We start from the raw sequence: 13,316 nt of genomic DNA, 5'->3' as shown, positions 1-13,316 counted from the left end.
GCTGAATGCAGCACCCTGGGAAGGAGAGTAGGTCATCTCCAGAGCAGAGAGTGGCAGAGAATATTGGGCAAGACAAGTTGAGAACAGTGCCAGAGACAACTACTGCCAGATCACAGCGTCCACTACAAGGCTCAAGTATGACTGGCTATGGTGGAACCTGCCTGTGATCCCAGCACCTGAGGGAGTGGCAGTGGGTGATTCAGACACATGAGTTTGAAGCCGAAAATCAGGCTAGTCGGGTATTAGTGGATCTCATTTGCCCCTTACAACCAAAACAAAAAAGCTTACCTACTATCCGCTGTCCATCTTCTGTTCTTAGCCGCACTATCTGCATTTTCACATTTGTGCCACTGACAGAGGCCAGAACTCCCTCCACTTTTGTCCAGACGCTCAGAACTGAGCCACATAACACATAGTATGTGCGGCAGCGGAGACCTATCTCACATACCAACCCTAAACTTGCTTTTTTACAATTGCCACGCCTAGGAAACACGGAAAGAGAAATATGTATGGAAACATGCATACACATAGGAGCAATCTGCCAATTCTAGCCATGTATCAAGTAGAAAATAATTCTATGCCCTTGCCCTAGGAGATCCCCTGGCCTAAGTTATTCTTTCCAAACCTGACATGTCACAATTACTCCTCCAAGTTCAGTTATACTCAAGAATGGTCTCCCTACTCACTGCCTACTTCACTATCCACACACTTCTGACACTTCAATGTCCCACTTCACCCGCCAGTTGATGCTGTGTCAGTGAAGCACTAGTGTCTGCTTCAAGTCTGACTAGTGGAAAAGACACAATAACTGGAACATAAATAACACAGATAAATATAAGGATTAAGATAAAGAGAAAAAGGAGCTTATAGTACAGCCAAACATTTCCCGATTCATTGACAGATGTACTTAAATTTCAAAGTAAAATAATTTTAAGAAAAATAAAATGGACGGGGAGGTGGCTCTTCCAGAGTAGGCACTACCTGAGTTTGAGTCCCAGAATCTAAATAGAAGTGGAAGGAGAAAACCAACTTAACAGAGTTGTCCTCTGACTGCCACATGTGTGCCTTATACCAATACCATACAAGTATGTGCACAAATAAATATGCAATTAATTTTTTTGAGATTTTATGTTTACTTTCATGTGTACGGGTGTTCTGCCTCTATAATGTCAGTGAGTCATGATGCTGCAGTGTCTGAGGGGGTCAGAAGGCAGCATGGGAGCCATTAGCCTTGTCTAAATTACAGGCAGTTGAGACCCTTGACATTGGTGCGAGTAATTGAGCTTGGATTTCCTAGAAGAGCAGAAGGCACTCTTAAACCAATGAACCATCTCTCCAGCCCCCAACTTCTGCCTTTTTGTTTGTTTGTGACACGGTTTTTCTGTGTAGCTCTGGCTGTTGAACAGGCAGGACTCGAACTCAAGAGATCTGCCTGCCTCTGGTCCCAGGTACTGGGATTAAAGGCTTGTGCCACCATGCCCGCTCTCCAGTCCCCTTATTGCTTCTTTTCATTTGTTTATATTGAAGCAGGGTCCTGCACATTCTGGCCTCAAGTCTGAATTCTCCTGAATGATGGGGTTGCACACATGAACTACCATGTTTACCCAGTAAGGTTTTATGTTTTGTTTTTGTAAAGAAAAAAAAAAAAGGGACACAGTGGCGAGCTCCTATAATCCCAGTACTCAGGAGACTAAGAAATGAGTAAGTCAAATTCAAGGCCTGGGAGTAAGTTTCCAGGTTAGCATGAACTAGAGTAGAAACCCTGACTCAAAAATAAGTAAGTAAATTAAATAAAAATAAAAGAATAAAGAAAAAAGAAAGAAAGGAAGAAGAATGGAGGAAGGAAGGATGGAAGGAAGGGAGGAAGGAAGCAAGCAAGCAAGCCAGCCTCACAGAGGTGGCACATGCCCAATACCAGCACTGGGGAGGCAGAGGAAAGCAGACCTCTGTAAGTTCAAGACCAGTCTAGTCTACAGAGTGAGTTCCAGGGCAGCCAGGACTACATAAGGAAACCCTGTCTCCAAACAAACAAACAAACAAACCAGTCAATCAAATATTAAGAGGGGGAGAAAAAGATCGATAAACAATTTCTATCAGAGGGATGGTAATTAAGGCTATGCTGCTAGACGCTGGCTCCTTGTTAATAACAGAGCATGAAGAAAATGCAGGTGTCCCCTCCAACAGCACCTGGTCCACAAATGTTACCTATACATTATCTGTTGTTATTAAGTCAGGGTCTCAATGTAGCCCAGGCTGGCCTCAACGTCCTGTATAAAGGAGAGTGGTTTTGAACTTCCCAATTGTGGGATTATAGGCCTTGACTACCATGGCAGGTCTCTAAGTATCATTCTGATGAAGTGAACTGTGCCTACGCTAGTCAAGTTGCTCATTTGCTCACAATCATACACTCATAAAGAATAAAAATGGGACATTGCAGCTCATGTCTACAGTTCCTGAACTTGGGAGGTAGATGTAATAGAATCACAAGGGTGCACAGTGAGACTCAGCACTGCTCCACACAAAAAATAAGTGTCTTTCAATCTTGACTATACTTTAAAAAATATGTGAAGCAACATGAAAGCACTAACCAGTATGCATGAGTACAGGTGTCTGCAGAGGAATTATACTGATCCAGCCAGTGTACCAGGGCATCTTCAGAGACGACCTGCAAAGACAAAGCAAAACCCCATTGATTCAACAGAACACCTGACCTGGTCACTAATTCCAGAAGCAGTCAAGAAAAAAAAAAATCATCTTCACCAGAAACCCTAGCCCTCACTAGCAGTGCAATGTAAACACCACTGATAACTGAGGCCCTCCTGAGATAAGGTGCGCCAAGAGCTAGTTGAATACAGTTACTTCCACAAAGGTTAAGGTAATACTTTTAGAAAGTCCGTAAGTGATGTTGGAAAAAACAGACATTGACTATTTTCTGGAAATGTGTAGGATAAAAACATACAGCATGCTCACGACCAATCAAAAGCTGGTAGGAAGCACCTCCCCACACTAAACCATTGCACTGTGCCCTGGGCATGGTTGTCATGCTCATCTTGTCTCAATAGGCAGTAATATCAAAACTGCAACAGCAATGTGTACGAAAACTTGCTCTTTTCGTAAAATCACCATCCTTGGGCCCAGGATTTGCAGCCGACACAGGTCCCTACCACGAAGCAAGCATTCACACACCACCATGTATGAGAAAATACCTTCTTATATTTCTTTTTCAGATCAGCATAAATTTCTAATTTGAGTTGTTTTCCAGTGTTTGGTCGGTAAATTAAAAATAGTTTCTTCTTAGGGTTTACTTCTTTAACTAAGATTGCAGTTTTTTTGTTGTTTCTTATCTATTAAAAGAACAATTGAAAAATATGTAAGAATTCGATCCTACACAATTAAAAATATTCTATCACAACATCACAGCAACAAATTCATTAATTCAAAAGACAACAGCATGAGGGTGGAGGTGGCACACACCTTTAATTTCAACACTCAGGAGGCAGGGCAGGCAGATCTCTGTGTGAGTTTGAGGCCAGCCTGGTTACAGAGTGTGTTCCAATAGAGCCAGGACTGTTATATAGGAAACCCCTGTCTCAAAAACCAAACCAAACCAAACCAAACCAAACCAAACCAAACCAAAAAAAGACAAAAACAGCTAAATGTGTAAGTATGTAACCACAAGCCTACATTTAAGGTAGAACCTGAGAGAAGGCCACTGATCAGACGAGATCACAGGAGTAAGACGAAGGCTCAAGGAGTACACTCTAACTGCCCAATGCTCCCACAATACAGAAATACAATTGTTTTTACAATCAGAATGTCTGGGACTGCAAAGATGGGCTCACTGGTTCAGAGGACCTGGGCTTGGTTAACAGCACCTCATGGTGGCTCACAATTGTCTGTATGTAACTCCAGTTCTAGGGGGATCTGATGCCCTTCTTGGCCTTTGTGGGCACCAGACACAAACTTTGTTACACAGATACTCATGCAAGCAAAATAATCTATATATATAAAATTAAGACTGATATGGCATTCACATCCATACACAATAATAAACAAAAATTGTAATGGTTAAGGTGAGCCAGGCATGATCATGCAGTCCAGAGGCAGATGCACAGTGATCTGTGAATTTAAGGCTAGCCTAATTGAAAAAGAGTTTTTTACAGGACAAGTCAGGGTGACATAGTGAGATCTGTCTCACAAAGAAAGAAAACTTGAAGCCACAAAAATCAGTAAAAAACCAAGTACTTCCTGATAACACTTTGAAGAGATTCCAATTCTTACTTGCAGTGATAAGTAAAAGCCATCATCTGGTCCTGTCAGCTCTGCCCAAATCTTGGTTGCTTCCTCCCAAGACATTCCCCTCTCCACACTAATCTGTAAAAGACACAGAGATTGAAATGCAGCTCATGTGTGTGGACTAGTAAGCAACACGCACTTTCCAGACTTACTGTGTATAGCTCGACGTGGCCAGAGGTGGAGTATCCTGGAGTCAGAAACTTCTTTACATCACTCTTCCTCACCTTCTCATCTCCAGAACCCAGATCTTCAGAAAGAAACAAGGCGTGTAAGTGGGGAGATACTCTGGACAAGAAGCATAGAAAGCACGAAAGTGTCCCCATTCACCTAGGATTCCCATGTCGTATCTTCCATTCTTCTTGGCATTCTGAACAACTGCAGTAAGTGTGTCTGCAAAATACTGAAACAACGCATTCTGCTGATGCACCTCCATGCCCAGAATTCTGTTTAAGAATTTTCCTATATTGTTATAGTCTGCAATGACAAGAATATATGAAAAATTCCATTAATTCTCATGTAAATTAAATTTTTTTTTACTTAGCTAGACAAACCTCCAAAATCTCACTTCCAGGTCTAGTCTTCCTCCCAACTTTTGCAGTGTTGCCCCTTCCGAACTTTGGCCACCAAGAGTTGCAACACAAGCTTAAGACAGTCAAACTGACTTTTTGTACCTTCCATTTTTCTATGAATATAATTTAGTATATAAGAATACTGGTTTACCAACATCAAATCCTGTATTATATTAATTAATTAATTTTTCGCTTTATTTTTTTCTTCCCCAAGACAGAGTTTCTCAGTGTAACAGTCCTGGCTGTCTTGGAACCCACTTTATAGACCATAGCAGCCTTGAACTCACAGATAGATATCCACCTACTTCTGTTCGTCAGCGGGATTAAAAGTGTGCACTACCACCAACCGGCTCAGATTTATTTGAATGTACATTTACTTACCATGTATGGGTGTTTTGCCTGCATGTGTGTCTGTGTAGCACTTGCCTGCCCAAGAAGTCAGAAGAGGACATAGTAGTTACCTTGTAGGTGCTGGAAGCAAACTTGGAAGAGCAACCAGAACTCTTAAACACTAAACTATCACTCCAGCTAAATTTGTCTGTTTGCTTGCTTATTCATTCATTTAGGGTTTTTAGGACAGAGTTTCACTTTATAACCCTGGCTGTTCTAGAACCATCTCTGTAGACCAGGCTGGCCTTGAACTCACAGAGATCTTTCTGCCTCTGCCACCACCTCAATCTTCGTTTTTAATTATACTGTTTGTGTGAGGGTATGTGTACATTAGAGCAGGAAATCAACCTCAGATCTTCTGCAAGCTCTTAACTGCAGCATATTGTTGGCTCCAAATCTTTTTTGAGACACAGTCTCCATCTTGTTTCAATTTCCCCAATGCTGGGCTTGGTTACAGGCTTAAGAGCACCACACCCAGCTACCTACCCAACATTAAATTTTAACTCCAAGATCAACTACTAAATTAAGTCTTCACCCCAGTTACACAACTGAAATGCCCTGGACCTTTGAAAAACTATTTATGTCTGAACTCTGCTCCTAGATTCATTTACTTTTCAAAAGACTTATTTATGTGTATATCTGTCTGTATAGGAGAATGTGCATGATATCCTCAAAGGTCAAAGAACGTTATCAGATCTCTTGAAGACAGAATTATAGATGATTGTGAGCTAACCAATGCAAGTAATAGTTCTGGGAACACAACTCCAGTCCTCTGCTAGAGAAGTGAGTTCCCTTAACTGCTGTGTGAAATCTGTCTAACTCAAGGATGTTCTTGGACACGGTAAGATTTTATCACTTGTATTAATTTAATAATACCGATTGGTCAGTAGCCAGGCAGGAAGTATAGGCGGGGTAACCAGACGAGAATTCCGAGAAGAGAAAAGGTAGAGATGCAGATCATCAGATGCAGAGGAAGTAAGATGAGACTGCCTCACCGAGAAAAGGTACCAAGCCACATGGCTAAACACAGACAAGAATTATGGGTTAACTTAAGTTCTAAGAGCTAGTTAATAATAAGCATGAGCTAATAGAACAAATAGTTTATAATTACTATAAGCCTCTGTATGTTTCTTTGGGATTGAATGGCTTTGGGATAGCAAACTCTATCTACACATGAATTCAGTATTTCTTTAAATCTTAGCCAAACAGGATGACTTAAATTACATCAGAGCATTTGGAAGGCTAAGGCAACAGGATTGCTGCAACTTCAAGGCCAACTTTGGTTACATAGAGAGCTCTAGGGCTGTTTAAAAAATAAAACAAATCCAGATGACAATAAACTCCTGACAAGGTTGATCATATCTATAGCCAGAGCTAGTTATAATACGGGGTTAAAAATCTATTATAGGCCTGGCCTAAGGGCACATGGTGGATCCCAGTTATTCATGTGGCTAAGGCAAGAGATTCAATGCCTAGATTCTATACAGAGTAAGATAAAGGTGAATCTGGCCCATGCAACAAGAGCCTATCTCAAAAATAACAAGGAACACTCAAGGCCAGAGGCAGATGGACCTCTCTGAGTTCCAAGCCCAGCCTGGTCTGCACTGCAAGTTCCAGGACACTCAGGGGGGACAGTGAAAGACCGCACCTTCAATAGATGGATGGATGGATAGATAGTAAGAAGAATAAGTAAATACACCAAAGATAACTAAGGAAATAATTTTTTAAGGTTTATTTATCATCTATACAGTGTTCTTCCTGCATGTATGCCTGCAGGCCAGAAGAGTGCACTAGATCATATTACAGATGGTTGTGAGCCACCATGTGGTTGCTGTGAATTCAACTCAGGGCCTTCGGAAGAGTAGCTAGTGCTTATAACTGCTGAGCCATCTCTCCAGCCCAATAAGTGAGATTTTTAAAAAGAGGCTATTGCCACATCAGTAGGTTTAGGGCAATTCAAGCTCTAGCCAGAATGATTTGGGTCACTGTCAATGACCATCTGGGGGAAAACAGTCCATGTGAATGCAAAACCAATGACACCATCAGGGACCTAAGCAAGTGGATTATAGCCCAAAAAGGACCCTTTTGCAATACTGTCTTTTTTTTTTTTTTTAAGAAGCAGGACATAATTTTTTATCAAATACATGTCTCTGGGAAATCACAAAATCCCTGACAGGATGAACCTGGAGCACCCAGCTCCGCCATGTCCTGCCATCCTTTCCTACCCTCACCTCTCACATTCATGAGGATGCTTATTTTTAACAACCCCTATGAACAGAAACAGATGCCAAAAAGAACAGAAGCAAATAAACAACAAAGTACAAAGAGGGCTTCAGATAACTGGGTGGGATGACACTTTACTAGTTGGCTCTGGGTTCCATTCTAGAACCACCTGCAATCCCAGCACCAGGGTGGCTAAGGCAAGAGCACTGCCATGAGTCAGGTAGGGTCAACCTAGGCTAGAGTGTGACTGTGTCACCAAAGTACAAAATTACAGAACTGGTTCAATAATTCAACTGTGCTTTGCCACTCAGGCCTGAATGTAAAAAAATACCAGATGCAGTGGTTATCTGTAAGTCAAATAGTTCTATAGTAGGCAGGAAGACACAGAACACCCAGAACTTAAGGGTCAGCTGGCTTAAAGTAGCCAGGACAGAATCAGAAAAGACTCTATCTCAAAAACAAGGTGCAAGGAGAGAACCAGACTTCTCCAAAATCATTCCTCTGGGACGCGTGAGCACATATGCACGCACACACACACACACACGAATTGAGGCTTTAGTGCACAACAGTCTCAAGAAGGCTCTATTAATACAAGTTACATGTACACATAGTGACATTACCTTTATCAAGAGTAAGAATTCCTGACCGATCTTCAACATTAATCAGGCCCACTCCTATCAGTCCTTGCCGAACATCTATAAGAAAAAAAATTATGAAAAATCTTGACAATTCAAATGATTCAATAAGCTGTTAAACAATATTAAGTTCCAGCATTAAGATTTAACCTATGTACTGTGCTCTATTTTAACAACCAGAATTAAATTGATAACCAAAGTACTCAATAAGCTCAAAACCGAAAATCAACAAATCTCACATTGTGTATATGGTTTCTTTGGATTCTAGTGGTTTTGGTAGTGCTAGAGATCGACTACTTACCACTAAAATTTTCCCTAGACCTTCATTAAAACACCTTTAACACAGATGGGCAGTGCTGGTGCACACCTTTAATCCTAGGTCCATCCCTTTACTGAGTTTAAAGTCAGTCTGATCTACAGAGCTAGTTCCGGGACAGCCAGAGCTAATTAGAGAAATTTTGTCTTGGTAGATGAGTGAATGAATAAATAAATAAAATTTTAGCCAGGTGGTGGTATACACTTAAAATCCCAGCACTAAGGAGGCAGAAGCAGGTTGATCCCTGTGAATTCAAGGTCAGCCTGGTCTACAGATCAAGCTCCAGGACAGGACAGCCAGGGCTACACAGTGAAGCCCTGCATAGAAAAAAACAAAACAAAACAAACAAACAAACTACAAATACACCTTATCTTTGGTGGCTTCACACAGGACTCAGTAGGTTGGGGCAGGAGAAAAGTTTCAAGGTAAAGTGAGTTCCAGGACAACTTGGTGTGTCTCCAAAACAAAAACCAAACCAAACCAAACCAACGAACAAAAAAAAAAAAAAAAAAAAGAAAAGAAAAAAAAACCAATCTAAACTGAGAGCTGTTGAGATGGCACAGTAGATAAGGATGCTTGCTGCTGCCAAGTCTGATAACCTAAGTTCAATTCCTGGGACCCACAATGGTGACAGAGAAAAACTCCCATAAGCTGTCCTCTGACCTCCACACACGCTGGGAACATTCACTTCACCACCCCCTCAAAATAGTCAACACATACATACACAGGACAAATTTTATCTTTTTACAAGAACACCCTGTATATTACAGAGATCCTTTCTCTAAGTACCCACAAAATCGCTACAATTTTGTGTTAATGATTATATAAGGACATAATGTTTTCATTCAGGTCTTATCTAGAAGTAAAGTGCTACAAATGGTAAATACTGAAAAAGTGGTCAACATGCCCTTAAAAGACTTCACTGACACCTCCCCCCCACTTCCCGAATTGGGTTCTTTTGTGTAATCCTGGCTGTCCTGAACTCAAAGATCCACCTGCCTCTAACTCCTGAGATTAAAGGTGTGTATGCTGCAGCAGGCTTTCAAGACTTAAGTGTACGATTGTTTTGCCCATATTTAGGTCTAGGCACCACATGTGTACAGTCCCCACAGAGGCCAAGGTAGGGTTTTATGTACCCTGGAACTTGAGTTAGAGATGATTGTGAGCCATCAACTAGATGCTGAGACGAAAACCCAGGTGTTAATGTTCTTAACTGGGTCTTACTCTATAGACTGGCCCTAAACTCAAGATTTTCCTGCCTCATCATGCTGAGCGCTAGGATTCCTGGAATACACTATGACGTCTAGTTTGATATTGGGGATGGAACCCAGGCCTTCAAACAAGCAAGGGAAGCACTGTAGCAATAGAATATCATCTTTATTCCCAGTTATGATCATTTTTAAGTTACCTTTAAAGAATTCTCCAGGGTAGTCTGGAGGTGGTGATACCATAGGAGAATCCAAGTTTACAATGGATTTCATAACAATTTCCAAAGCATTTCTTCCATACTGTAATAAAGGGGGAAATGTTTTAACCAGCTTCAACATTTAGGTATTATTTTTTTTGCCCACTTAAATGCCATGAAAACTGTAATTGTAACCAAAATACTAAAACACACATGCTTTTAGGATTGTCTATTCTGAGGCTTTAAAGACAACAGGCATTCAATATGTTAATGACTTATTTGATTTCTAATAACTCATTCTTGATGCCTTCACAAATACTCTAGTAGTGTTTTCCAACAGGAATAAAAAAGATGTGTGCAAAGATATGATGATGTGTAAAATCCCATCTCACGTCAAGCTATACAAACAAGGCAATACTAGCAGAAAGCAGAGTATTTATTTTTCAATAGTAATCAATTTCTCTGTCACTGCATAAACTACAAACAGCCACAATGCTAAAGATGCCGAAATTTACCTTATTGTCAAAGTTGAACCTGCTCAGATCTCTAGATTCTGTTGCTCTTCTGTCACCATGGGTAAGTGCCCCCTGGCAAAATACAGAATTCCCGGTCAAGGTATCATCAACCACTCCCAAAAGTCAGCTAACACAGATCATCTGTGAGATACATCTAACAACTCAAAAACTTACCAAACTCTCGAGTCTCTTAGCAACAATAGATGCAAATCTCTGCTCTCCAGCCAGTTCCGAAATCAAAAAGACATACTCTGGAGCAGTTACTTGGTTTGACCTGTGTGTTCTTCCTGTAGCGACATGTACAGTTCATTAGGTAGAATGGACTATTCTAAAATCTAGTTCCTAGCACTTACCACTGAACAGGTATAGAGACAAGGTCTCACATAGTCCAAAGTGACCTCAAACTCACTATGCAGCTAGTCAGGCCTTAAACACCTACTACTTCTGGGTCTACCAATCACGTGCTGAAATTATAAGCCTGCACATCAACCTTGGCTAAGCTGGCACTGATCTAACTAAAATACCCTTGAAAAGAACAATTAAAGATAATATATCCCTTCTTGTAGCTCCCCAGAAGAGCAATTTAACTCTAACATCACAGTCTAGGACTAGAACCTGCTTTAAATGGAAAAGTGCTGCCACCATTTGGTTAACCAGTATTACTACATAGCCATTCTGGATGTTATGAGTGTATTACCAGATCATATGAAAAAGCAGAGAATAGGAACAGGAATGTGTACCTGCTAAGGGATGAAATGAACATATTAAGTAGTTGGCTTCTCTGAAAGACCCACACATTGTATATTGAAGAACTTTCTAGAAACCCTGTTCTTGGAGGTCACGGATACTGTGCTATCACAGATCTCAATATCGTGGAAAACCAGGCAAAAAGGAATTCATAATCTACTATACATCATGGTATGAAGAAACAAACTTCCAACATAGAATCTGAGAGTTCCACAGGCTTATGATGTCTCATACAGACCTGTAAGCATGTCTCCAGAAACACCTTTCCTCTCAGAGACATCTAGTAGAGACACTTACCAAACTGCTGAATCGCCCTATCAGCACTCCAGGGTAACTCCAAAGTCATGTGAACTCTTCGCCTTTGATTTTCAGCTCTCCGATCCGCTTGTAATGAAATACCTGAGCTGGCAGCTTCTGAGATAATAGCAATATTCTATATCAAATTGAAAAGGTAAAAAAAATAAAAATAAAAATCACCTCTGATCAAAGATAGAAAGGGTCAGTGCCTAGAAAACTTCCTTTGGTGGATACTGATGTCCACCAGTATGTATTCTATTCTCTTTCCAAAGTAGCAAGATGCTCTGGTGTCGGTGTGGCATGTGGTTGCCCAGAATCAAGATTAGCTGCCCTAGGGGCTGGAGAGATGGCTCAGAGGTTAAGAGCATTGCCTGCTCTTCCAAAGGTCCTGAGTTCAATTCCCAGCAACCACATGGTGGCTCACAACCATCTGTAATGAGGTCTGGTGCCCTCTTCTGGCCTGCAGGCATACACACAGACAGAATATTGTATACTAAATAAACAAATATTTAAAAAAAAAAAAAAGATTAGCTGCCCTCGTCTCCCTTAATACTAAATATGTATACACAGGCAAGCTGTAGTCAGTAAGGCATAGGAGGTAGATATAATGTCCAAGAAATGTTATTTGAAGTAGAAGACAGGGCAGTGTGTCCCGAAGATTTTCAAGTGTTTGATGCATAGAGGAAGGCCTTACTGTCACCAGCAATTGTAACCTAAGGGGAAAATGCTTCTGATGGAGCTCAGAGGTGGAGCACTTCCCCAACAAGCATGAGGGCCTCAGTTTAAATTGTATATAATTTTGTACTAGGCTTAGAACTCTCTTATTTAAACAAAAGGGGAAGGTGCTGTTGGAAGACCAGCCACTTATGATTACCTGCCTACTGGGGCATGGCCTCTTATACTATACAGAACCTGTATTTGCCCCCTTTTTTCCTTCCCCTTGCTCCCATTCACCAATTGCTCATTTAGATTGTTTGGATTTGATCTTCATCCACCGTTCAGGCAGAGAATCCTGATTTGTAAGTTTACCCCTAAATAAATATCTATCTCTGTTCTGAGCTAGTGTGGGATTTCTTTTAAGTGTCTGTTCACGGCTTCATCTGGCAGGATCACTGTGACATAATTGAAACAAGATGTTACTGGGAACAAATCCTTTGGGCTCTGTCTTGGACCCTGTGTTCCTTTCTGCTTCCATTCACTGCCATAACATGAGCTGAGTTGTCCCTTGTATCCTTCCTTTCACAATAGGTTAAATGAATGAAATCATGAGCCAAGATTAACTTTCAGTCATAAGTGACTACTGGATGGCAGTTATGCAAAAGTAACTAATACAAGAAGCAAGAAAGGCAAGGAGGGAAGAAAAAGAGAGATCAAAGAAATCACTACAATGATTCACCACTTTTACATTCAGATTAAGGTATCCATGTATCTCTCAATCTCTCTAAATTTTTAGACAAGACCTCATGTAGTCCAGGCTAGTTTAAAACCCCTGCTCTACTGTAGCCAAGAAGACTGAGCTCCTAATCCTCCTTTCTCTAAGTCCAAGGCGCACCATCTCACCTGGTTTGTGTGTTTCAGAGTTCAAAAGTTCTCCTAAATACCAAGAACAACTTGCGCATCATACAGAATCACTAAAGCATGTAAAATAATCAGTACAATTACTAATAAAAATAGACCGTTCCACAACCTTATAACAGAATCTGTGGATGTGGATGGATAGAGGGCAAACATTTCTAAAGCTGAACATATAGGCAGGTGCCTTCTATTGAAAAGCACCCTAGGAAAATATACCTTTTTTCCATCCATAAACCTCTGCTTCTCCGTGATGTTTAGAATTTCCACAGGCACATCAACTTCAGACCTTGACTCATAAGATATGCTTCCATCGTCATTACTCACCACCCGCCCCTTGCGGCCAGTCAT

At 40.9% G+C, this 13,316-nt stretch overlaps 1 protein-coding gene and 1 long non-coding RNA gene across 6 annotated transcripts in view; one reads left to right on the top strand and one right to left on the bottom strand.

Moving 5' to 3' along the window:
- Positions 1 to 13,185, top strand: part of LOC125408735 (uncharacterized) — a 16,139-nt gene extending 2,954 nt beyond the window's left edge. Inside the window, exons 2-3 of the long non-coding RNA XR_007234557.3 lie at positions 5,907 to 6,096; positions 12,642 to 13,185. This is a non-coding gene — a long non-coding RNA (uncharacterized LOC125408735). The remainder of the gene's footprint in view (positions 1 to 5,906; positions 6,097 to 12,641) is intronic.
- Positions 1 to 13,316, bottom strand: part of Sbno1 (strawberry notch homolog 1) — a 51,046-nt gene that overhangs the window by 6,719 nt on the left and 31,011 nt on the right. For 4 of the 5 annotated variants that reach the window (XM_048447225.3, XM_048447226.3, XM_048447228.3 and 1 more), the window contains 12 exons: positions 13,185 to 13,316; positions 11,394 to 11,529; positions 10,524 to 10,636; positions 10,350 to 10,421; positions 9,838 to 9,937; positions 8,099 to 8,173; positions 4,624 to 4,770; positions 4,449 to 4,543; positions 4,282 to 4,374; positions 3,207 to 3,344; positions 2,589 to 2,665; positions 289 to 482 (listed from right to left, as the gene is read on the bottom strand). In XM_048447225.3, coding sequence (XP_048303182.1) covers positions 289 to 482; positions 2,589 to 2,665; positions 3,207 to 3,344; positions 4,282 to 4,374; positions 4,449 to 4,543; positions 4,624 to 4,770; positions 8,099 to 8,173; positions 9,838 to 9,937; positions 10,350 to 10,421; positions 10,524 to 10,636; positions 11,394 to 11,529; positions 13,185 to 13,316 — 1,372 coding nt within the window. The remainder of the gene's footprint in view (positions 1 to 288; positions 483 to 2,588; positions 2,666 to 3,206; positions 3,345 to 4,281; positions 4,375 to 4,448; positions 4,544 to 4,623; positions 4,771 to 8,098; positions 8,174 to 9,837; positions 9,938 to 10,349; positions 10,422 to 10,523; positions 10,637 to 11,393; positions 11,530 to 13,184) is intronic. The other variant, XM_085678984.2, reaches the window with a different exon arrangement.

This window comes from Myodes glareolus, chromosome 2, assembly GCF_982192425.1.
Source record: "Myodes glareolus chromosome 2, mMyoGla1.1, whole genome shotgun sequence".
Lineage (NCBI taxonomy): Eukaryota > Metazoa > Chordata > Mammalia > Rodentia > Cricetidae > Myodes > Myodes glareolus.
Note: the sequence above shows the minus strand (reverse complement) of the source record. Positions and strands in the feature narration are given on the sequence as shown.